Genomic DNA, 25,021 nt, shown 5'->3' on the forward strand with positions numbered 1-25,021 from the left:
CCTGCAGAGCAATGCATCACATTGCTGTGCATAAGTCTTGTCACACTAACATTGTAGTCTTACCATCCCTGATGAAGCAAATTACTTTATAGCCTACAAATAATAAAATTATTCCACCAAAATCTAACTCGCAAAATGCGGTAGGAATAGACTTGTTACAGTCGTGTAGGTATATTGCTGGAGACGTGCTGCGGTGCTGTTAGTAATGTCAGCTTGTCAGTGTTATATCCTGTCCTCTCTACTTTTACATAGGATTGGCTTTCTCGGCTTGGGGTTAATGGGAAGTGGGATAGTATCCAACCTGCTGAAGAGGGGGCACACTGTGACTGTATGGAACAGGACTGCAGAGAAGGTAACAAACTAGGCGTCGACCGCGGCCCCAGACCGCCATTTACCCATAAGTATGATTTTGGTATATGTGTAATTCAGAACCTCTGTATTTTATATTCGTTACACAGAAAATACTGTTATATAGGGAGTTCAAAAAGTCCCTCCGCAGTGAACAAGTCTGACTGCAGATCTACTCTGCACTCTTGAGATCTGGGAGGAACAAAGGCGGTGTGGACTCACAGGGCCGCCAGAGACCCTGCAGCATAAGCTTATTTCATGGAAATAAAGTGTTTAAAAACAGTAAAGTCGTCCTATTAATTAGCGCATTCTCTGCGTGGAGACTTACTGCACTGGGAAGGACTTTTTGAACTCCATGGGTGGAATTCAAATGTTTGAAAAGTTGGTTAGTTGCCTGTTTTTTCCTGTCTATTAGATAGGTGAAAACAGACTCCCAACTGACTTTTCAAACATTTGAATCTCCCCCCATGTATAATACAATGGGCTAAAAAAAAAAAAAACACTCCTGAGTCTGTATTTCTAAAAGAAGCTGCTCTCATTACTGGTGGTATTACTCCTGCCGGTTCTGTCACATACATGTGATATACCCGGCTGTATGTACTGCTTCACGTGTGATCTCATACTTCATTGGAATCACTGCAGCATTTTTTGTATCGGTGTCAGATGGGCTGATCTCTGGCTTCATATTTTTGTTGCTCTAAAATAAAAAGCCCTGAGAAAATCAATTTCCGTTATATCCCTAAAATAGAAAACGTCTGGAGGAAATGACAGTGAAGTGTGGGATCAAGATGAGAACAGAAAGGTAAAGACAATTTGTTTAACCGCACAGTAAATAGGTTGGACTTTACCTTCACTTGGCTGTAAAGTATATGGTGGGTCACAAGTGCTGCTCTCGCCTCATTCCTCTATTTTCATCCTTGCAGTGTGACTTGTTCATCCAGGAAGGGGCACACCTGGGCCGGACTCCAGCAGAAGTGGTCTCCACCTGTGACATCACGTTTGCCTGCGTGGCAGATCCCTCAGCAGCTAAAGATGTGCGTTCATGTCATGTCTGCCATCATTGTACAGTTCCTATTCAAGATAGGTTTCCCAAAAGACTATGTTTTGCTGAAGGAACTAGAGTGTTTATACTTCACTCCTGCATGCCAGGCTGTCATGTTGTGGGGGGCAGGAGCTTCTTTAGCAGAGTGACTGACAGCCTGGCCGACTTGTTGTACAGACTGATGAATGCACAAGGTTGGGTGCAGGCTTGTCACAGACACTACTAGGACCACATATTTATCTTTATGGTCTGTATATGTCACCGTCCTAAGATTATTTTAATGTTGCCATTGATCACAGTACTAATCAGTGCCAAACAGTGTGGCAAGCAGGTTATATACTAAATGCACGTGTGAAACTAAAGGATACAGAAGGCGCTGCTCATAGGAGCTTACAGTCTTGTTGGTATAGCGTACTCTGAGATACGGACTAAGATTGGTGTGAGGGTGCATTGGTAGGATTAGGGTAAATGGGAGTAGGGTAGATGTACTATTGTGGTGGTTATAGGTGGGAGTAGGGTAGGTGTGAGGGTGCATTAGTGTGGGAAGTGTAGCCGGGAGTAGGGTAGGTCTGAGGATGTATTAGTGTGGGTAGTATAGGTGGGAGTAGGGTAGGTGTGAGGGTGTATTAGTGTAGGTACGAGGGAGTAGGGTAGGTGTGAGGGTGTATTAGTGTGGGTAGGTGGGAGTAGGGTAGGTACGAGGGTGTATTAGTGTAGGTACGAGGGAGTAGGGTAGGAGTGAGGGTATATTAGTGTGGGTAGGTGGGAGTAGGGTAGGTGTGAGGTTTTATTAGTTTGGTTAGGGTAGGTGTGTGGGTGTATTAGTGTGGGTAGAGTAGGTGGGAATAGGGTAGGTGTGAGGGTGTATTAGTGTGGGAGTAGGGTAGGTGTGAATGTGTATTAGTGTGGGTAGGTGGGAGTAGGGTAGGTGTGAGGGTGTATTAGTGTGGGAGTAGGGTAAGTGTGAGGGTGTATTAGTGTGGGAGTAGGGTAGGTGTGAGGGTGTATTAGTGTGGGAGTAGGGTAGGTGTGAGGGTACAGTAGTATAGGTGGGAGTAGGTTAGGTGTGAGGGTAGTATAGGTGGGAGTAGGGTAGGTGTGAGGGTACAGTAGTATAGGTGGGAGTAGGTTAGGTGTGAGGGTAGTATAGGTGGGAGTAGGGTAGGTGTGAGGGTGTAGTAGTATAGGTAGGGTAGGTGTGAGGGTGTAGTATAGGTGGGAGTAGGGTAGGTGTGAGGGAGGGTATATTAGTGTGATTAGTATAGGTGGGAGTAGGGTAGCTGTGAGGATGCATAATAGTGTGGGTAGTATAGGTGGGAGTAGGGTAGGTGTGAGGGTGTAGTAATATAGGTGGGAGTAGCGTAGGTGTGAGGGTGTAGTAATATAGGTGGGAGTAGGGTAGGTGTGAGGGTGTAGTAATATAGGTGGGAGTAGGGTAGGTGTGAGGGTGTAGTAATATAGGTGGGAGTAGGGTAGGTGTGAGGGTGTAGTAATATAGGTGGGGAGTAGGGTAGGTGTGAGGGTGTAGTAATATAGGTGGGAGTAGGGTAGGTGTGAGGGTGTAGTAATATAGGTGGGAGTAGGGTAGGTGTGAGGGTGTAGTAATATAGGTGGGAGTAGGGTAGGTGTGAGGGTGTAGTAGTATAGGTGGGAGTAGGGTAGGTGTGAGGGTGTAGTAATATAGGTGGGAGTAGGGTAGGTGTGAGGGTGTAGTAGTATAGGTGGGAGTATGGTAGGTGTGAGGGTGTAGTAATATAGGTGGGAGTAGGGTAAGTGTGAGGGTGTAGTAGTATAGGTGGGAGTAGGGTAGGTGTGAGGGTGTAGTAATATAGGTGGGAGTATGGTAGGTGTGAGGGTGTAGTAATATAGGTGGGAGTATGGTAGGTGTGTGGGTGTAGTAGTATAGGTGGGAGTAGGGTAGGTGTGAGGGTGTAGTAGTAGTAGTATAGGTGGGAGTAGGGTAGGTGTGTGGGCAGTATAGGTGGGAGTAGGGTAGGTTTAAGGGTGTATTATTGTGGGTAGTATGGGTGGGAGTAGGGTAGGTGTGAGGAGGCATTAATAAGGTAAGTATAAGTTGATATAGTATAGGGGTGGGTAGTATTGCTGGGAGTAATATCTAATAGTAATGTGTTTTCAGGCATTGTGATGTGAATGCGGTGGGGATTGTCTAAGTAACCATGGTAGGGATGGGAAGCTTCTATGCAGTATATGGGGAGCTGGACTAGAGATTGGGAGTGAAGAAATGAGTCCTGCCGCAACATATATCATGGATTGAAGGTTGGAGGCTCGCCTCCTGGCCTGAAGCGTGGCGAGCACAGCAGTCCCATGAGGGGGCTCGCTGCCGGTATTTTGGCTGGCTTTATGCCGCTGCCAGGATCCCGTCAGCCGGGAAATCATACTGAATCCGGGATAGAGGGCTGAGGGGAATGCTAAAGGTTGTCGTTTTCAACCTTGTCCAAGGTTGTCGGAGGTTGTCGTATTCAATGCAAGAAGTGAGGAGAGTGGGTAAGCATTATGGTTGTATAGCGCAAGACTACAAGAGCAATAAGGCGGGCAGGGGGTTACACCTATGGTGCACCACCAGCATGATTGGGAGACTGAGGGAAACGTGGTGTTATTGATAGTGAGGGGGGAATTGGCACTACGGGAACATGAATCCTGATGATTTTTAGGCTGTGCTGGGACATCCATGTGGATATAGCAGGGAGACAGCTGGTCACATAAGATATAGAAGGTGACTGGTTAGGGGAGAAGAGAAGATTTGGGTGACTGTGAGATTTAAGGGGTAATTCAATTTTGGGTGAATAAATCCGCCTGACCGAATCAGCGCGACAAAAGCTGTGCTTTTGATTTGAGTTCTGCATTCGGACAGGCGAGCGAAGGGTGCCAAGATGCGGTGCCGTTGCTGGTGTGTAAACTTTGCTGCAACTGCATTTTGCACCCTACACTCGGAATTGAATTCCCCTTTTGTTCCCCAAGAGAAGTGGAGAGAGAGGTCTGTTGTCGTCTGTATTGGAGGCATAAGGATGTGTTTGCCCATCACTTACAATGAAAGTAACCATTTTATTCGCTGAGACTGCAGCCATTAGGAGCCAGTGGGACCTCATGATGCACAGAGTGGTTCAGCTTACAAAATGGCTGCCTCAGTATATACAGGAATCCATCTGTAACCTGAAACTGTTCTGTCTCTCCTCTTCCCAGTTGGTGTTGGGACCCAGTGGGGTGTTACAAGGTATCCGTCCAGGAAAATGTTACGTGGATATGTCCACAGTGGATGCAGAAACAGTGCTGGAATTAGCACAGGTAAGGGCAGCAGGCTTTCCTCCAGTTACAGTTGGTCGTAACATCCGCTGTCGGGTGCATATGTGTTACCGTGCCGCTGTCGCTTGTGAGACTTGCAGACTTTCACTTACAGACCCCACAAACCTTATATGCATTCTATAATTCTCTTTTATAGTGGTCTTTCATCTTCCCTTATAATCCCATTTATTCCATCGGGTTCCGCAGTAGATCCACAGGATATAACATTGGGTAGTAGGTGGCGTCAGAGGATGGGGCACCAAATGGTTAAACTTTTGGGCTCCCAGCATGCTTTGGTCCTGCCTCCCTATAACCCTGCCTTCTGGCTCAGGAACTGAGTTTTTTTGTTGGGTGCAGCACAAGCTTTTGTTTTGTAAAACTTTTATTTTATAGGGTTTTTTAATTTTATTTTATTTTTGTGACTTTTATATGCATCTTATACGCATTAACAAAGTTGCTCCAACAACTTCCCACCGGTGTTGCAACAACAGTTACCCTTGTGTAAACACCGGTGTTACGGCGGGTGCCAGCTGGATGTACTAGCAGGTCCACGCTGACTATACCAGGCTGCTCCCAGAGCCCGAGGAGTAGGTAAGGCGTCTCTTCCGCTTGCTTTATGAGACGCATGTAACGCAGTCTTGCAGTCTCGGGTTGGAGACTACTGGAGAGTCGCTGATGCGGTCGTGGACCAGCACTAGACCTTAAGGATCACAGGCTCCGGGGATACATTTGTAGGCGGCAGAACCCTGAGATGGATGTCCGTAGCGGGGAGTAATGGTCCTTCCCTGGTCGCCCCTTCCCCCAGTTTCCTCCGAGTTTCCCACAATCCACTGCATTTACCTGCTTCCAGCTGAGACGCAATGAGTCTAAGTACACTGAAAGGAGTCGCTATGCCGCTGTGTTCACTGGAGCGTCTCTTAGTGATGGCTGTTTTTTTTTTTTTTTTTTTTTTCTTAGCAGTTTTATCGAGTTGAGGAAGCCGGGTTGTAGTCTCCCTGTATCCCGCCCTCCGGAGGCAGGTGATACAGCACTGATTTCCTACCTACCTCTGTGGTGTTGCGTCGTTGAATACGTTTTTAATGCAAATGCATGACGGTGTAAAAATATTGCTGTATTATTCGCTGTGCGTCTGTATACGCTAGTCTCCCCGTAGTGATGTTATACAGTAATGATTCCTACCTACCTTAGAGTATGTAGTTGACTATATGCTCATTTGCAAATGTATATTAATGCATTTTTCTCTGACGTCCTAGTGGATGCTGGGACTCCGTCAGGACCATGGGGATTAGCGGCTCCGCAGGAGACAGGGCACAAAAATAAAAGCTTTAGGACTAGGTGGTGTGCACTGGCTCCTCCCCCTATGACCCTCCTCCAAGCCTCAGTTAGGTTTTTGTGCCCGTCCGAGCAGGGTGCAATCTAGGTGGCTCTCCTAAAGAGCTGCTTAGAAAAAGTTATTAGGTTTTTTATTTTCAGTGAGTCCTGCTGGCAACAGGCTCACTGCAACGAGGGACTTAGGGGAGAAGAAGTGAACTCACCTGCGTGCAGGATGGATTGGCTTCTTAGGCTACTGGACACCATTAGCTCCAGAGGGATCGAACACAGGCCCAGCCATGGAGTCCGGTCCCGGAGCCGCGCCGCCGACCCCCTTGCAGATGCCGAAAAGTGAAGAGGTCCAGAAACCGGCGGCAGAAGACTTTTCAGTCTTCATGAGGTAGCGCACAGCACTGCAGCTGTGCGCCATTGTTGTCAGCACACTTCACACCAGCGGTCACTGAGGGTGCAGGGCGCTGGGGGGGGGCGCCCTGGGCAGCAATGATAATACCTTGTTCTGGCTAAAAATACATCACATATAGCCCCTGGGGCTATATGGATGTATTTAACCCCTGCCAGGTCTCACAAACACCGGGAGAAGAGCCCGCCGAAATAGGGGGCGGGGCCTATCTCCTCAGCACACAGCGCCATTTTCCTGCACAGCTCCGCTGCGAGGAAGGCTCCCAGGACTCTCCCCTGCACTGCACTACAGAAACGGGGTAAAAAAACAGAGAGGGGGGGCACTTTTTTGGCGATATTGATATATTAAGCTGCTATAAAGGAAACAACACTTCTGTAGGGTTGTTCCTATATATTTATAGCGCTTGGGTGTGTGCTGGCAAACTCTCCCTCTGTCTCCCCAAAGGGCTAGTGGGGTCCTGTCTTCGATAAGAGCATTCCCTGTGTGTCTGCTGTGTGTCGGTACGTGTGTGTCGACATGTATGAGGACGATGTTGGTGTGGAGGCGGAGCAATTGCCGGTAATGGTGATGTCACCCCCTAGGGAGTCGACACCGGAATGGATGGCTTTGTTTATGGAATTACGTGATAATGTCAGCACGTTACAAAAATCAGTTGACGACATGAGACGGCCGGCAAACCAGTTAGTACCTGTCCAGGCGTCTCAGACACCGTCAGGGGCTGTAAAACGCCCTTTACCTCAGTCGGTCGACACAGACCCAGACACGGACACCGAATCTAGTGTCGACGGTGAAGAAACAAACGTATTTTCCAGTAGGGCCACACGTTATATGATCACGGCAATGAAGGAGGCTTTGCATATCTCTGATACTGCAAGTACCACAAAAAGGGGTATTATGTGGGGTCTGAAAAAACTACCTGTAGTTTTTCCTGAATCAGAGGAATTGAATGAAGTGTGTGATGAAGCGTGGGTTAACCCCGATAGAAAACTGCTAATTTCAAAGAAGTTATTGGCATTATATCCTTTCCCGCCAGAGGTTAGGGCGCGCTGGGAAACACCCCCTAGGGTGGATAAGGCACTCACACGCTTATCAAAACAAGTGGCGTTACCGTCTCCTGAAACGGCCGCCCTCAAGGATCCAGCTGATAGGAGGCTGGAAACTACCCTGAAAAGTATATACACTCATACGGGTGTTATACTGCGACCAGCCATCGCCTCTGCATGGATGTGCAGTGCTGGGGTGGTTTGGTCGGATTCCCTGACTGAAAATATTGATACCCTGGATAGGGACAGTATTTTATTGACTATAGAGCAATTAAAGGATGCTTTTCTTTATATGCGAGATGCTCAGAGGGATATTTGCACTCTGGCATCGAGAGTAAGTGCGATGTCCATATCTGCCAGAAGAAGTTTATGGACGCGACAGTGGTCAGGTGATGCGGATTCCAAACGGCATATGGAAGTATTGCCGTATAAAGGGGAGGAATTATTTGGGGTCGGTCTATCGGATTTGGTGGCCACGGCAACAGCCGGGAAATCCACCTTTTTACCTCAGGTCCCCTCCCAACAGAAAAAGACACCGTCTTTTCAGCCGCAGTCCTTTCGTTCCTATAAGAACAAGCGGGCAAAAGGACAGTCATATCTGCCCCGAGGCAAAGGAAAGGGTAAGAGAGTGCACCAAGCAGCTCCCTTCCAGGAGCAGAAGCCCTCCCCGGCTTCTGCAAAGCCCTCAGCATGACGTTGGGGCTTTACAAGCGGACTCAGGGGCGGTGGGGGGTCGACTCAAGAATTTCAGCGCACAGTGGGCTCACTCACAGGTGGACCCCTGGATTCTGCAGGTAGTATCTCAGGGTTACAGGTTGGAATTCGAGAAGTCTCCCCCTCGCCGGTTCCTAAAGTCTGCTCTGCCAACGTCTCCCTCAGACAGGGCGACGGTATTGGAAGCCATTCACAAGCTGTATTCTCAGCAGGTGATAGTCAAGGTACCCCTCCTACAACAGGGAAATAGGGATTTTTGTTTACTTACCGTAAAATCTCTTTCTCTGATTCCATCTGGGGGACGCTGCGCCATTACTTGTGGGTTAGAGGTGTGTGGTAGTGGAGTTTGGCACAGAACTATTAAAACCTGACTCCTCCCCCCTCTAACCCCTCCCATCTCCTTCCTGCCTAGCCAGTACCTCAGTTAACGTTTAGCCAAGCCAAAGGAGATAGACCAACAAAAATTTTCTGGTTAGACAAGATAGACCAACAAAAATTTACTGGTTAAACCAGACAAACATCTGGGAGGGATCGCAGCGTCCCCCAGATGGAATCAGAGAAAGAGATTTTACGGTAAGTAAACAAAAATCCCTATTTCTCTTTCATCCATCTGGGGGACGCTGCGCCATTACTTGTGGGATTTCCCAAAGCAAGCCAATAAGAGGAGGGAGACGGAGACGGCATAGCCGTCCGCAAAATGTGACGCCCAACAAAGGCAGTCTACAAACCGAAAGTATGAAAACTGTAAAATTTATTAAACTAATGCACAGATGACCATGTCGCCATCCGACACAGCTGCTCAATAGGCGCACCCCCGCGAACAGCCCAAGAAACTCCAACAGCTCGAGGTGAAGGAGCTCGGATTGACTCAGGAACTGAAACGGCAGAAGACTGATATGGTCGAAGGTACCCAACGAGCCACTATGTACTTGGAAGCCGGACAATCTCGTTTGGACGCATCAATTAAAAACCAACAAAGCATCCGTACGATGGATATAATCCGCACGAGATAAAGAAAACCATAAGGTCCTAAGCTCATCTAAAAAATCAACTGGGAATCCTCCGTGGAAGGGGAAAGAGTAACGCTGGAAGGACAATGTCCTGATTTAGATGAAATGCTGACACAACCTTCAGAAGGAATGTTTTGTTCGCAGAACCCCCCGATTATCATGAAACACCAACAAGGGTGGACTGCAAGAAAATAGCTGCCAATACAGATACTCATTTTGCTGAGGCAATTTTCTATAGGAAAACAATAGAGGAACGTTAGACACCACAATTCTACAGATTCCAAAGGGTCAATGGAGATTTTTGAAGAGACGTAAGGACTAAGGTAAAGTCCCAGGGAAGAACCGGAGGAACAAAAAGGTAGCTAAATCCGCAGAAATCCCTGAAGGAACGTCAGAACCTCTGGAATGATAACCAGTCTCTTTAGAAAAAAGAACCGTCAAGGCAGAAACCTGACCCATTTGTGAAGAAAGTCTCAGACCCTTATTGAGACCCTCCGGAAGGAAGAATAACAGACGAGGAACTCTAAACAAATCCGGTGTTAAACCACGCTTTTTACACCAAGCAACGTAAATACGCCACACTCTGTGGTAAATCTCAGAAGCCACCGGCCTGCTAGTCTGAATCATAATTTACACAACAGGACGAGAATAAAACTTTTTTTTTTTTTTTTTTTTTTTTTTTTACTTGAAAACCAGCCGATTCAACCTGGGTAGTGAGATGGTCCTTGAATCCTAAGATGTGGATGCGGAGGGGGTCGGAATGGTTCCCTGATGACCATAGTGCGCAGAAGAGCGTACCACTGTCAGCCTGGCCAATCTGGGCCACCAGAATGATTGGAAGATCTTCTCTCCGAATGCGTTGAAGCAGACTTGGAGTTAGTGGAAATGTTGGCACCTAACCCAGCTGAAAGTGCCACAGCGCCATCAGTGCATCGATTAGAATTTCTAGAGGGACCCGAGTACTACATCGGGTATCCCCGACCAGCTACTAGAGTCAGAACACCACCCGGTGAAGTTCCCACTCTCCTGGATGCACCGTGTGACGGCTTAAGAAATCCGCTTTTCAGGTCTCGATTCCTGGCATGTGAATCTCGGATCTGGTCGGAACCCAATGTTCCGACCATATGAAAATCTTGTTTATGTAAGCAACCGCCGTGGTGGTGTTGGACCGAATCCGCACTTGATGACCCTGTACTCTGGTTTGAATCCGGAGTAGTGCCTACCGAATCGTCCTCAACTCCAAGATGTTGATCTGCAACTCTGACTCTTTGACTGGCCTCGAGCTCTGGTCAAATTGGAGCTGTGAAGCCACCAGCGAAGTGACTGACGAGTCTGTACAGACAAGCGGAACAGCTGTAAGTTGAGATGAGGCCCTGTCCGAGTCCAACAGTTGAGAATCTGAGCCTGAAGGAGTCGAGCATGAAACTTGGCATATGGAACTGCCGCGAAGGTTGCCACCATCCTGGAAATGCAGCAGTGCTCAAATTCTGGACTGTATGTCCTGAATGAGGGAGAACACTTTCTGTTGTTGGTATCGAATAAGAGTTCCAGAAACATTATCTTCTGGGAATGAAGCCAAGACGACTTTGGACAATCTATTATTGATCCAAATAACTGTAGGGTCTCTATTGTGAGACGCAAGGTCTGGTGAAGAATCAACTCTGACGGTGCCCTGATCAACAGATCATCCAAATACAGAGTAATGTTGACTCCCTGACGCTGCAAAACTGCAACCGCATGGTCTATGATCTTTGTGAATACCCGAGGAGCCGTGGCTAGGCCAAAGGGAAGAGCCTGAAACTGAAATGTCAAGGCTGACGGTGACTCTAAGAGCTTTATGATCCGTACAAATAGGAACAAGCAGATATGCGTCTTACAGTATGTCTAATGCAACCAAATATTCCCCTGTTTCCATGGCGATGATAATCGAGGGGATGTAGTCCATTTTGAGCTTTTGGGTTGAAACGAACCGTCCACTTTGTCCACGGGTAAAATCCCCAACCTCTCTAATGAGCGGGAACTAGAAAAATTTTCTTAATTTCGTAGATGAGTGGCTGTTGCATGACGAAGAACTCGACGGCTGGAGGGACCGTTTGGAAGAGAAGTGAAGAACACACGATACGGGACTGGTTCCTCGAGATCTAACGTATATCCTCTGGATATGACCTCCGTCACCTACCTATTTGGTTTCGACAGGAGTCGCACTTCTTTGAACTGTAGTAACAGAGTCCCGACCGTCACTGCTCCCTCCGGCGTTATGCAGTAGGTTTGTCGGTAGGTTTACTTCTACCTCTGAAACTGTTTTCGTGGATATGTGGAGACAGCACGAAAGGAATGGAACTACCTCTGTCCTGTACATGAAAGGAACAAACCCTTGTATTTGGTTTCGGAAGGAACAGCCGGAAGAAAGGGCTCCTGCCCTCCTGTAGTAGCTGAAATAATCTTCTTTTATTCCGACCCAAAGAGAACTCACCTTCAAAGGGTACCGCCGACAAGGTCTGTTGGAGTCAAAATCGGCATTCCAACCCCGAAGTCAAAGAGACCGTCTTGCTGTCACGGTCAAGGCAGAAATACGGGAGTGTAGTGTAGCAGAATCAATCAAGGCCTCACCCACATAAATAAGAGTCTCTGAAATCTGTCCTGCTAATTGAATGGCTTCCGATGGATCGTCAGATTGCATTCCAGATATGACCTGTGCTAGTCCGTCATCCGCGGCCCTGAGGACCCAAGCGCCAGCTAGAATCGTGATAAAGAAAACAGATCTAGGCATTGCTTCAATCATCCTATCTGTAGGATCTTTCCATGTCACCGACTGTACCGAAGGAATAGCCGTAGCTCCTGCTAAAAGTGAAATGAGTGTGCCTACCTTTGGGCTGTTTTCTGTAAAAGGATATAGAAATTTTAATTTCTTAGGGACTTGGAACGATAATCCGGTTTAAGTCAGGCCTCCTTTAAAATATCCCTGTTATTAAGAGTCTGCCGGATGGTGTCTAACAGCAATCTAACACTTGAGCTAATAACACAATAATTTTTTCAGACCGAAACTTTGTCCCACTCTGGGTCTATGTCCCCATTCTCCAATGGGACTGACTCTAACTCCTCCCCCATAAAGTTATAGCGGGCAACGGTTGTGACCGTGTTGTAGTAGGAAAACTGTCGGCAAGTTTACAAACTTGTTTAGGGATTGAGTTAAATTAGCAAGACATCTGCCCATATTTTGAGCCCACGGAGGCAGAGACAGGTCCGCAGAACCTTCCTGTTGGTCCACCACCGATGCACCAGAGCATAAAGGATATAGGGTACCCGCGTCCGCCCTACCCTTAGCGAGCCTTGACTCACATTGCAAGTAGGCAATTTAAAAACCCCTAGGGTGTCTTCCCCCTTCTGGAAAATTCTGGTCTCGCCAGGATTCGAACACGGGATGCACGCATTACAGGTGGAGACTGAAACCACTATGACATCACAGACCACCTTATGTTCATAATGAAATTTTTTAAAAACAAATGCACTACCAATGTACTATAAACTCAGTAGAGTAGTGGTCAGCACTGTGAAGCATACTGTGTAATTTATATTGAGACAAATTCTGTTCACTCATTAAAGTATAGAATACATAATGCCCCCCAAAGTATACTTGTTGTTAGGTGACCTCCACTGAATAAACAGGGTGAGTATTACTTAAAAGGTGTCCAAGCTCAGTGCTGTGTGTCTCACCGCGTCCCCCATACTGCCTGGAGAAGATGGCGGCCGGAGCTTTGTAAACGCTGTACGGGAGTGTGTGTCAGGTAGTGCAGGGCGGGAATCCGTCCCTTCTCTGAAGCAAGTGCGCGCCGGGTAGCTCAGCGTAGGCGCGCTATAACCGGAAGTTTACAGTTCCCGCCGCGTCCCCCTGTTCGGGTAGCGGCTCCCGTACACCGCTACATACAGTGACTCTGTTCGGCAGCAGCTACCGGGTGTCGCTACTTACAGCGGCCACCGGGTGTCGCTACTTACAGCGGCCCTGCTCAAGCAGTGACTCCCGTGCGCCGCCATCTGATTGCTAGTGGCTCCCGCGCGCCGCTACTCACAGCGGCTCTGTTCGGCAGCATCTATCCACATATCTCCCAGGGAGTGACTCACCACTCTCCCGGGCTACTCCGCCAACAACCTTAGTAGGAATAAATAAATCCTTGGTAATGCGCTCCTCCGTTCACCTCCCGAGAGAGAGCTGGGGTGGGGGTGGGGGGAGGGGGGGGGGGAGATAGGGGGAACATAATAAATATATAAAGATATAGGAAGGATATAGGAAGGATAGACCAATACTGTCAGAGACAGATTGTGTCTATCCTGTACCTTCTCACTGCCGACTTCTTAGAAATAGGAATCCAGCCCCAGTGACCGAAGTGTGGTGACCTCCAGCGGCAGATTATAGAGTGGGAACTTATCTAACCCCACTCTAATAGTACCTGTCACCTGTATACAGGGACTAGGCACTTAAATAATAAAATAAGAAAATACCTAACTAAAATATTCAGAGAGAAAAAAAATCTGTGTCTGTACTCCACAGGCACAAAACAAAAACTGAGGTACTGGCTAGGCAGGAAGGAGATGGGAGGGGTTAGAGGGGGGAGGAGTCAGGTTTTAATAGTTCTGTGCCAAACTCCACTACCACACACCTCTAACCCACAAGTAATGGCGCAGCGTCCCCCAGATGGATGAAAGAGAAAGGGGTATTATTCCACACTATTTGTGGTACCGAAGCCGGACGGCTCGGTAAGACCTATTCTAAATCTGAAATCTTTGAACCTGTACATACAAAAATTCAAGTTCAAGATGGAGTCACTCAGAGCAGTGATAGCGAATCTGGAAGAAGGGGACTTTATGGTGTCCCTGGACATCAAGGATGCTTACCTGCATGTCACAATTTGCCCTTCACATCAAGGGTACCTCAGGTTCGTGGTGCAAAACTGTCATTATCAGTTTCAGACGCTGCCGTTTGGATTGTCCACGGCACCTCGGGTCTTTACCAAGGTAATGGCCGAAATGATGTTTCTTCTGCGAAGAAAAGGCGTATTAATTATCCCTTACTTGGACTATCTCCTGATAAGGGCAAGGTCCAGAGAACAGCTGGGGGACGTAGTAGCACTAACCAAAGTAGTGCTGCAACAGCACGGGTGGATTCTGAATTTTCCAAAATCTCAATTGACCCCGACGACACGTCTGCTGTTCCTGGGAATGATTCTGGACACGGTTCAGAAAAAGGTGTTTCTTCCGGAGGAGAAAGCCAGGGAGTTATCCGAACTTGTCAGGAACCTCCTAAAACCAGGAAAAGTGTCTGTGCATCAATGCACAAGAGTCCTGGGAAAAATGGTGGCTTCTTACGAAGCGATTCCATTCGGCAGATTCCACGCACAAACTTTTCAGTGGGATCTGCTGGACAAATGGTCCGGATCGCATCTGCAGACGCAATAGCGGATAACTTTGTCTCCACGGACAAGGGTGTCTCTTCTGTGGTGGTTGCAGAGTGCTCATCTGTTAGAGGGCCGCAGATTCGGCATACAGGACTGGGTCCTGGTGACCACGGATGCCAGTCTGAGAGGCTGGGGAGCGGTCACACAGGGAAGAAACTTCCAGGGAGTGTGGTCAAGCCTGGAGATGTCTCTTCACATAAATATACTGGAGCTAAGAGCGATTTACAATGCTCTAAGCCTGGCAAAACCCCTGCTTCAGGGTCAGCCGGTGTTGATCCAGTCGGACAACATCACGGCAGTCGCCCACGTAAACAGACAGGGCGGCACAAGAAGCAGGAGGGCAATGGCAGAAGCTGCAAGGATTCTTCGCTGGGCGGAAGATCATGTGATAGCACTGTCAGCAGTGTTCATTCCGGGAGTGGACAACTGGGAAGCGGACTTCCTCAGCAGACACGATCTACACCCGGGAGAGTGGGGACTTCATCCAGAAGTCTTCCACATGATTGTGAACCGTTGGGAAAAACCAAAGGTGGATATGATGGCGTCCCGCCTCAACAAAAAACTGGACAGGTATTGCGCCAGGTCAAGAGACCCTTAGGCAATAGCTGTGGACGCTCTGGTAACACCGTGGGTGTTCCAGTCAGTGTATGTGTTTCCTCCTCTGCCTCTCATACCAAAAGTACTGAGAATTATACGGCAAAGGGGAGTAAGAACGATACTCGTGGCTCCGGATTGGCCAAGAAGAACTTGGTACCCGGAACTTCAGGAGATGCTCACGGAAGATCCGTGGCCTCTACCTCTAAGACGGGACCTGCTTCAGCAGGGACCGTGTCTATTCCAAGACTTACAGCGGCTGCGTTTGACGGCATGGCGGTTGAACGCCGAATTCTAAGGGAAAAAGGCATTCCGGAAGAGGTCATCCCTACCCTGGTAAAAGCCAGGAAGGAGGTGACTGCACAACATTATCACCGCATTTGGAGAAAATATGTTGCGTGGTGTGAGGCCAGGAAGGCCCCGACGGAGGAATTTCAACTGGGTCGATTCCTACATTTCCTGCAAACAGGATTGTCTATGGGCCTCAAATTAGGGTCCATTAAGGTTCAAATTTCGGCCCTGTCGATTTTCTTCCAGAAAGAATTGGCTTCAGTTCCTGAAGTCCAGACTTTTGTAAAAGGAGTACTACATATACAGCCCCCGGTTGTGCCCCCAGTGGCACCGTGGGATCTTAATGTAGTTTTGGATTTTCTCAAATCCCATTGGTTTGAGCCACTCAAATCGGTGGATTTGAAATATCTTACATGGAAAGTAACCATGCTACTGGCCCTGGCTTCAGCCAGGAGAGTGTCAGAATTGGCGGCTTTATCGTATAAAAGCCCATATCTGATTTTCCATTCGGACAGGGCAGAACTGCGGACGCGTCCTCAGTTTCTGCCTAAGGTGGTTTCAGCGTTTCACCTGAACCAGCCTATTGTGGTGCCTGCGGCTACTAGCGATTTGGAGGATTCCAAGACGTTGTCAGGGCATTGAAAATATATATTTCAAGGACGGCTGGAGTCAGAAAATCTGACTCGCTGTTTATACTGTATGCACCCAACAAGCTGGGTGCTCCTGCTTCTAAGCAGACGATTGCTCGTTGGATTTGTAGCACAATTCAACTTGCACATTCTGTGGCAGGCCTGCCACAGCCTAAATCTATCAAGGCCCATTCCACAAGGAAGGTGGGCTCATCTTGGGCGGCTGCCCAAGGGGTCTCGGCATTACAACTCTGCCGAGCAGCTACGTGGTCGGGGGAGAACACGTTTGTAAAATTCTACAAATTTGATACCCTGGCTAAAGAGGACCTGGAGTTCTCTCATTCGGTGCTGCAGAGTCATCCGCACTCTCCCGCCCGTTTGGGAGCTTTGGTATAATCCCCATGGTCCTGACGGAGTCCCAGCATCCACTAGGACGTCAGAGAAAATAAGATTTTACTTACCGATAAATCTATTTCTCGTAGTCCGTAGTGTCTGCTGGGCGCCCATCCCAAGTGCGGATTGTCTGCAATACTTGTACATAGTTATTGTTACAAAAAAATCGGGTTGTTATTGTTGTGAGCCGTCTGTTCAGAGGCTCCTACGTTTGTCATACTGTTAACTGGGTTCAGATCACAGGTTATACGGTGTGATTGGTGTGGCTGGTATGAGTCTTACCCGGGATTCAAAATCCTTCCTTATTGTGTACGCTCGTCCGGGCACAGTATCTTAACTGAGGCTTGGAGGAGGGTCATAGGGGGAGGAGCCAGTGCACACCACCTAGTCCTAAAGCTTTTATTTTTGTGCCCTGTCTCCTGCGGAGCCGCTAATCCCCATGGTCCTGACGGAGTCCCAGCATCCACTACGGACTACGAGAAATAGATTTATCGGTAAGTAAAATCTTATTTTATGTGATGTTGCTAGTGCTGCTTTAAACTATCTTTTTTCTCTCATACGTCCTAGAGGATGCTGGGGACGCTTCAAGAACCATGGGGTATAGACGGGATCCGCAGGAGACATGGGCACTTTAAGACTTTGAATGGGTGTGAACTGGCTCCTCCCTCTATGCCCTTCCTCCAGACTCCAGTAAGATTCTGTGCCCAGTGAGACTGGATGCACACTGAGGAGCTCTCCAGAGTTTCTCGGAAAAATACTTTGTTAGGTTTTTTATTTTCAGGGAGACCTGCTGGCAACAGGCTCCCGCTTCGTGGGACTGAGGGGAGAGAAGCAGACCTACTTCTGTGAGTTTCAAGGCTCTGATTCTTAGGCTACTGGACACCATTAGCTCCAGAGGGTCTGATCGATAGGTACGCCTAGATGCTCGTTCCCGGAGCCGCGCCGTCAACCCCCTTGCAGAGCCAGAAGTCAGAAGACGGGTGAGTAGAAGATCAGAAGACTTCAGTGACTGCTTTGAGGTACCGCGTAGTGGCCGCGCTGCGCGCCATGCTCCCACACACACAGCGGCACTACAGGGCGCAGGGGTGGCGCCCTGGGCAGCATAAAACTTCACTAAATGGACTGTCAAACGCGGTATACAGTGCCTGGGCACAAAAACCAGACCCCCGCCAGTATAAATATGTGTAAAAATAGCGGGGCTGAAGCGTGCCATTAAGGGGGCGTGGCTTAGCCCTCACAGTTCTAATCAGCGCCATTTTCTCTTCACAGAGCTGCAGAGACGCTGGCCCTGACCTCCTACACTGCTGTACAAGTAACAGGGTGCAAAAACGGGGGGGACAGTAATTTTGGTGCTGTTTTAATATTAATAGCGCTAACAGGTCTGAGGCATTATTCTAAACGTTTCAGTACCGGGATGGGCACTGGGTTGTCAGCTGGCAATACTCCCTCTGTTTCTCTAACAGGCTTTGCTGTGGGTCTGTCCCCTATAGCCCCAGTGTGGTTGTGGGTGTCGGTACGCGTGTGTCGGCATGTCTGAGGCTGAGTGCTCTTCCCAGGAGGAGGCTGGAGACAGAAAAGACTGTGGGAGTGACCCTGTCGGCACCGCCGACTGCTGATTGGGTAAATGTGATGAGTGGTTTGAATGCTAATGTGGCTCGATTGAATAAGAGATTAGATAAATCAGAGTCTCAGAACCAGGCATGGAGAAAATCCATGGAAGATGCATTGTCACAAGTACAGACCCCCTCGGGGTCACAGAAGCGTTAATTTACCCAGATAGCGGATGCAGATACCGACACGGACTCGGACTCCAGTGTCGACTGTAGTGATTCCACATTGAATCCTAAACTGTCTAAGAGCATTCAGTACATGATTGTGGCAATAAAATAAGTTTTACATATCACGGAGGATCCTGCTGTTCCTGACACAAGGGTCTGTATGTTTAAAGGAAAGAAACCTGAGGTGACGTTCCCTCCCTCTCATGAACTGAACGCGCTTTTTGAAAAGGCTTGGGAAAATCCTGACAAAAAGTTACAGATTCCCAAGAGAATTGCAGTGGCATATACGTTCCCCTCTGGGGAAAGGGAAAGGTGGAAATCAACCCCCACTGTGGACAAAGCTCTATCGCGTCTGTCCAAAAAGGTGGCGCTTCCGTCTCCCGACACGGCAGCCCTGAAGGATCCTGCGGATCGTAAGCAGGAAAATACATTGAAATCCATTTATGTCACTACGGGTACGCTACTCAGACCTGCCGTTGCATCGGCATGGGTGAGTAGCTCTATTGAAAAGTGGTCAGATAACTTGTCATCTGATATGGATTCCCTGGATAGGGATAGCATTATTTTGAAACTAGGTTATATCAGGGACGCTGCAGCCTACCTAAAGGAAGCTGCAAGGGATATTTGCCTTTTGGGATCAAGGGCCAATACCATGGCAGTCTCGGCTAGGAGGGCATTGTGGATTCATCAATGGAATGCTGATGCTGACTCTAAGAAGGCTATGGAGTCTCTGCCGTATAAAGGTGGTGTATTGTTTGGTGACGGCCTCGCTGACCTGGTATCTACGGCTACTGCGGGTAAGTCATCATTTCTACCTTATGTCCCGGCACCACAAAAGAAAACGCCCCACTATCAGATGCAGTCCTTTCGGCCCAATAAATACAAAAAAGGACGAGGGTCTTCATTCCTTGCTACTAGAGGAAGAGGAAGGGGAAAGAGGTCACCGGCTGTGGCAGGTTCCCAAGAACAGAAGTCCTCCCCGGCTTCTGACAAATCTACCTCATGACGCTGGGGCTCCTCTGCGGGAGTCCGCACCGGTGGGGGCACGTCTCAAACTCTTCAGTCAGGTCTGGGTTCGCTCTGCCCTGGATCCTTGGGTATTAGAAATAGTAGTCCAAGAGTACAAGTTGGAGTTTCAAGACGTGCCCCCTCACCGATTTTTCAAATCCGCCTTACCAGCTTCTCTTCCGGAAAGGGAGGTAGTATGCGGTGCAATACAAAAGCTGTGTCAAAATCAAGTTATTGTCACGGTACTCCCGTCACAGCAGGGAGAAGGCTTTTATTCAAGCCTGTTAGTGGTTCCGAAGCCGGTCGGCTCGGTCAGACCAATTCTGAACCTAAAATCCCTCAATTTCTATCTAAAAAAATTCAAATTCAAGATGGAATCTCTCCGAGCAGTGATCTCCAGTCTGGAGGAGGGGGATTTTATGGTGTCGGTCGACACAAAGGATGCCTACTCACACGTCCCCATATATCCTCCGCATCAGGCTTACCTGAGGTTTGTTGTTCAGGATTGTCATTACCAATTTCAGACATGCCGTTTGGTCTGTCCACGGCTCCGATGATTTTCACCAAAGTAATGGCGGAAATGATGGTTCTCCTGCGCAAGCAAGGAATCACAATTATCACGTACTTGGACGATCTCCTGATAAAGGCGAGATCCAAGGAGCAATTACTGAAGAATGTTACGCTCTCCCTGGCGATCCTGCGACAACATGGTTGGCTCCTAAACTTGCCAAAATCACAGTTGGTTCCGACAACACGGCTGTCATTCTTGGGTATGATTCTGGATACAGAATTAGAGTTTTTCTTCCAATGGAAAAGGCTCTGGAAATCCAGAACATGGTCAAACAGATTCTGAAACCGGCAAGAGTGTCGATTCATCAATGCACTCGGTTGCTGGGGAAGATGGTGACGGCCTACGAGGCCATTCAATTTGGCAGGTTTCATGCCAGGGTGTTTCAGTGGAACCTGTTGGACAAGTGGTCCGGGCCTCACCTGCACATGCACTGGAAAATAATCCTATCTTCCAGGACCAGAATCTCTCTCCTGTGGTTGCTGCACAGTTCTCACCTTCTAGAGTGACGCAGGTTTGGGATCCAGGATTGGATCCTGGTGACCACGGATGCAAGTCTCCGAGGCTGGGGAGTAGTCACATTAGGGGAAAATTGTCAGGGAAAATGGTCAAGCCTGTCTGCACATAAACATTCTGGAATTAAGGGCCATTTACAATAGCCTCCTGCATTCGGAACATCTTCTTCGAGGTCTGCCCGTCTTGATTCAGTCGGACAACATAACAGCAGTGGCGTACATAAACCGCCAGGGCGGAACAAAGAGCAGAGCGGCAATGGTGGAGGCCACAAAAGTTCTTCGCTGGGCGGAAAGACATGCAAGGGCTCTGTCAGCAGTCTTCATTCCAGGCGTGGACAACTGGGAAGCAGACTTCCTCAGCAGACACGATCTCATGCAACAACCCCCATGGATGAATGTGCTGTTATACTCAGCCCAAGATTTGGCCCAGACCTCGTCTGCCTTTCAGCAATTGTTACAGGCAGACAGGCCCAGGGATTTGAAAACTGGTAGACATGAGGTATCACCCTCACAATCTACGCATGGTTCAGAATCCGAGGATACTGCAGATTAAGCTGAATCTTCTCTCTCTGTGTCTGCCTCAAGAGAAGAGGAGCACCACGCCTCAATGTATATAAATTGTGCAGTGAAATCCATATTGTCAATGGATGAAGTAGCAGAGCCTGTACTAAAGTCTAAGGAGTATATTCAATTAAGGTCGAAACTGCCATCTTGTCGAAAAGACGGCAGTTTTTGACTTTTTCAGGTCGGAAGGGGTTCCGACCTATTCAGTCCCTAGCATTTTTATTCGACAAGTCAGGGAATTCGACTTGTTGAATAGTACGTGAATTGGCGGTATAGCTGCCGATTCTGGTGCTTCTGACGGAAACGGGGCCAAATTCGACAGGTTTTGGCCCCGTTTCCGACCATCTGTCTGACTTTAAAAAAAAAACAAAAAAAATCGGACTGGGATGAGGGACCTGAGAGGGGGGAGAGCCGCAGGCAGATGGGGGGGGGGACAGCAGCGCTGCAGGAGGGTTTGGCATAGCCGCCGCTCACGGCAGCTTCCACCCGGCTCCAGCAAGTGAGGTCCCGCTTGCTGGAGCTGGGTGGATGCTGCCGTGAGGTCTGGTGGCTGTGCCACATCCTCCTGCAGCGCTGCTGTCCCGTCTGCCCGCGGCTCTCCCCCCTCTCTCCGGTCCCTCATCTCAATTCGACTTTCTCTAACGTCCTAAGTGGATGCTGGGGACTCCGTCAGGACCATGGGGAATAGCGGCTCCGCAGGAGACAGGGCACAAAAATAAAGCTTTAGGATTAGGTGGTGTGTACTGGCTCCTCCCCCTATGACCCTCCTCCAAGCCTCAGTTAGGTTTTTGTGCCCGTCCGAGCAGGGTGCAATCTAGGTGGCTCTCTTAAAGAGCTGCTTAGAAAAAGTTTTTTAGGTTTTTTATTTTCAGTGAGTCCTGCTGGCAACAGGCTCACTGCATCGAGGGACTTAGGGGAGAGAATTTCAACTCACCTGCGTGCAGGATGGATTGGATTCTTAGGCTACTGGACACCATTAGCTCCAGAGGGAGTCGGAACACAGGTCTCACCCTGGGGTTCGTCCCGGAGCCGCGCCGCCGACCCCCCTTACAGATGCTGAAGATTGAAGGTCCGGAAACAGGCGGCAGAAGGCTCTTCAGTCTTCATGAAGGTAGTGCACAGCACTGCAGCTGTGCGCCATTGTTGTCACACACTTCACACCAAGCGGTCACGGAGGGTGCAGGGCGCTGCTGGGGGCGCCCTGGGCAGCAATATTTTAATACCTTATGGCAAAAGAATACATCACATATAGCCATTAAGGCTATATGTATGTATTTAACCCATGCCAGTTATCTAAATCCGAAATAGGGGGCGGGGCTTATTCTCCTCAGCACACAGCGCCATTTTCCTGCTCAGCTCCGCTGTGAGGAAGGCTCCCAGGACTCTCCCCTGCACTGCACTACAGAAACAGGGTAAAACAGAGAGGGGGGGCATTTTTTGGCGATATATATTGGATATATTTAAGCTGCTATAAGGAACAACACTTATATAAGGTTGTTCCCATATATATATTATAGCGCTTGGGTGTGTGCTGGCAAACTCTCCCTCTGTCTCCCCAAAGGGCTAGTGGGGTCCTGTCTTCGATAAGAGCATTCCCTGTGTGTCTGCTGTGTGTCGGTACGTGTGTGTCGACATGTATGAGGACGATGTTGGCGTGAAGGCAGAGCAATTGCCGATAATGGTGATGTCACCCCCCAGGGAGTCGACACCGGAATGGATGGCTTTGTTTATGGAATTACGTGATAATGTCAGCACATTACAAAAATCAGTTGACGACATGAGACGGCCGGCAAACCAGTTAGTACCTGCCCAGGCGTCTCAGACACCGTCAGGGGCTGTAAAGCGCCCTTTACCTCAGTCGGTCGACACAGACCCAGACACAGACACTGAATCTAGTGTCGACGGTGATGAAACAAACGTATTTTCAAGTAGGGCCACACGTTATATGATCACGGCAATGAAGGAGGCTTTGCATATCTCTGATACTGCAAGTACCACAAAAAGGGGTATTATGTGGGGGGTGAAAAAACTACCTGTAGTTTTTCCTGAATCAGAGGAATTAAATGATGTATGTGATGAAGCGTGGGTTAACCCAGATAGAAAAATGCTAATTTCAAAAAAGTTATTAGCATTATACCCTTTCCCGCCAGAGGTTAGGGCGCGCTGGGAAACACCCCCTAGGGTGGATAAGGCGCTCACACGCTTATCAAAACAAGTGGCGTTACCGTCTCCTGATACGGCCGCCCTCAAGGATCCAGCGGATAGGAGACTGGAAACTACCCTAAAAAGTATATACACACATACTGGTGTTATACTGCGACCAGCCATCGCCTCAGCCTGGATGTGCAGTGCTGGGGTCGTCTGGTTGGATTCCCTGACTGAAAATATTGATACCCTGGATAGGGACAGTATGTTATTGACTATAGAGCAATTAAAGGATGCTTTCCTTTATATGCGAGATGCGCAGAGAGATATTTGCACTCTGGCATCGAGAGTAAATGCGATGTCCATATCTGCCAGAAGGAGTTTATGGACGCGACAGTGGTCAGGTGATGCGGATTCTAAACGACATATGGAAGTATTGCCGTATAAAGGGGAGGAATTATTTGGCGTCGGTCTATCGGATCTGGTGGCCACGGCAACTGCCGGAAAATCCACTTTTTTACCTCAGACCCCCTCCCAACAGAAAAAGACACCGTCTTTTCAGCCGCAGTCCTTTCGTTCCTATAAGAACAAGCGGACAAAAGGACAGTCATATCTGCCTCGGGGCAGAGGAAAGGGTAAGAGAGGGCAGCAAGCAGCCCCTGCCCAGGAACAGAAGCCCTCCCAGGGTTCTGCAAAGCCCTCAGCATGACGCTGGGGCCTTACAAGCGGACTCGGGAACGGTCGACTCAAGAATTTCAGCGCACAGTGGGCTTGCTCACAGGTGGACCCCTGGATTCTGCAGGTAGTATCTCAGGGTTACAGGTTGGAATTCGAGAAGTCTCCCCCTCGCCGGTTCCTAAAGTCTGCTTTGCCAACGTCTCCCTCAGACAGGGCGACGGTATTGGAAGCCATTCACAAGCTGTTTTCTCAGCAGGTGATAGTCAAGGTACCCCTCCTACAACAGGGAAAGGGGTATTACTCCACGCTATTTGTGGTACCGAAGCCGGACGGCTCGGTAAGACCTATTCTAAATCTGAAATCTTTGAACCTGTACATACAAAAATTCAAGTTCAAGATGGAGTCACTCAGAGCAGTGATAGCGAATCTGGAAGAAGGGGACTTTATGGTGTCCCTGGACATAAAGGATGCTTACCTGCATGTCCCAATTTGCCCTTCACATCAAGGGTACCTCAGGTTCGTGGTGCAAAACTGTCATTATCAGTTTCAGACGCTGCCGTTTGGATTGTCCACGGCACCTCGGGTCTTTACCAAGGTAATGGCCGAAATGATGATCCTTCTACGAAGAAGAGGCGTATTAATTATCCCTTACTTGGACGATCTCCTGATAAGGGCAAGGTCCAGAGAACAGCTGGAAGACGGAGTAGCACTAACCCAACTAGTGCTGCAACAACACGGGTGGATTCTGAATTTTCCAAAATCTCAGTTGACCCCGACGACACGTCTGCTGTTCCTGGGAATGATTCTGGACACGGTTCAGAAAAAGGTGTTTCTTCCGGAGGAGAAAGCCAGGGAGATATCCGAACTTGTCAGGAACCTCCTAAAACCAGGGACAGTGTCTGTACATCAATGCACAAGAGTCCTGGGAAAGATGGTGGCTTCTTACGAAGCGATTCCATTCGGCAGATTCCACGCACGAACTTTTCAGTGGGATCTGCTGGACAAATGGTCCGGATCGCATCTGCAGATGCATCAGCGGATAACCTTATCGCCACGGACAAGGGTGTCTCTTCTGTGGTGGTTGCAGAGTGCTCATCTGTTAGAGGGCCGCAGATTCGGCATACAGGACTGGGTCCTGGTGACCACGGATGCCAGTCTGAGAGGCTGGGGAGCGGTCACACAAGGAAGAAACTTCCAGGGAGTATGGTCAAGCCTGGAG

The 25,021-nt window shown here is 48.7% G+C and overlaps 1 protein-coding gene across 5 annotated transcripts in view; it reads left to right on the forward strand.

The window, feature by feature from the left end:
• The window catches only part of GLYR1 (glyoxylate reductase 1 homolog), a 138,833-nt gene that overhangs the window by 96,509 nt on the left and 17,303 nt on the right, over positions 1 to 25,021 (forward strand). For 3 of the 5 annotated variants that reach the window (XM_063935037.1, XM_063935038.1, XM_063935040.1), the window contains 4 exons: positions 253 to 352; positions 1,097 to 1,150; positions 1,272 to 1,382; positions 4,592 to 4,693. In XM_063935037.1, coding sequence (XP_063791107.1) covers positions 253 to 352; positions 1,097 to 1,150; positions 1,272 to 1,382; positions 4,592 to 4,693 — 367 coding nt within the window. The remainder of the gene's footprint in view (positions 1 to 252; positions 353 to 1,096; positions 1,151 to 1,271; positions 1,383 to 4,591; positions 4,694 to 25,021) is intronic. The other 2 variants (XM_063935039.1, XM_063935041.1) reach the window with 1 other exon arrangement.

Source organism: Pseudophryne corroboree, chromosome 7 (genome assembly GCF_028390025.1).
Source record: "Pseudophryne corroboree isolate aPseCor3 chromosome 7, aPseCor3.hap2, whole genome shotgun sequence".
Taxonomy (NCBI): domain Eukaryota; kingdom Metazoa; phylum Chordata; class Amphibia; order Anura; family Myobatrachidae; genus Pseudophryne; species Pseudophryne corroboree.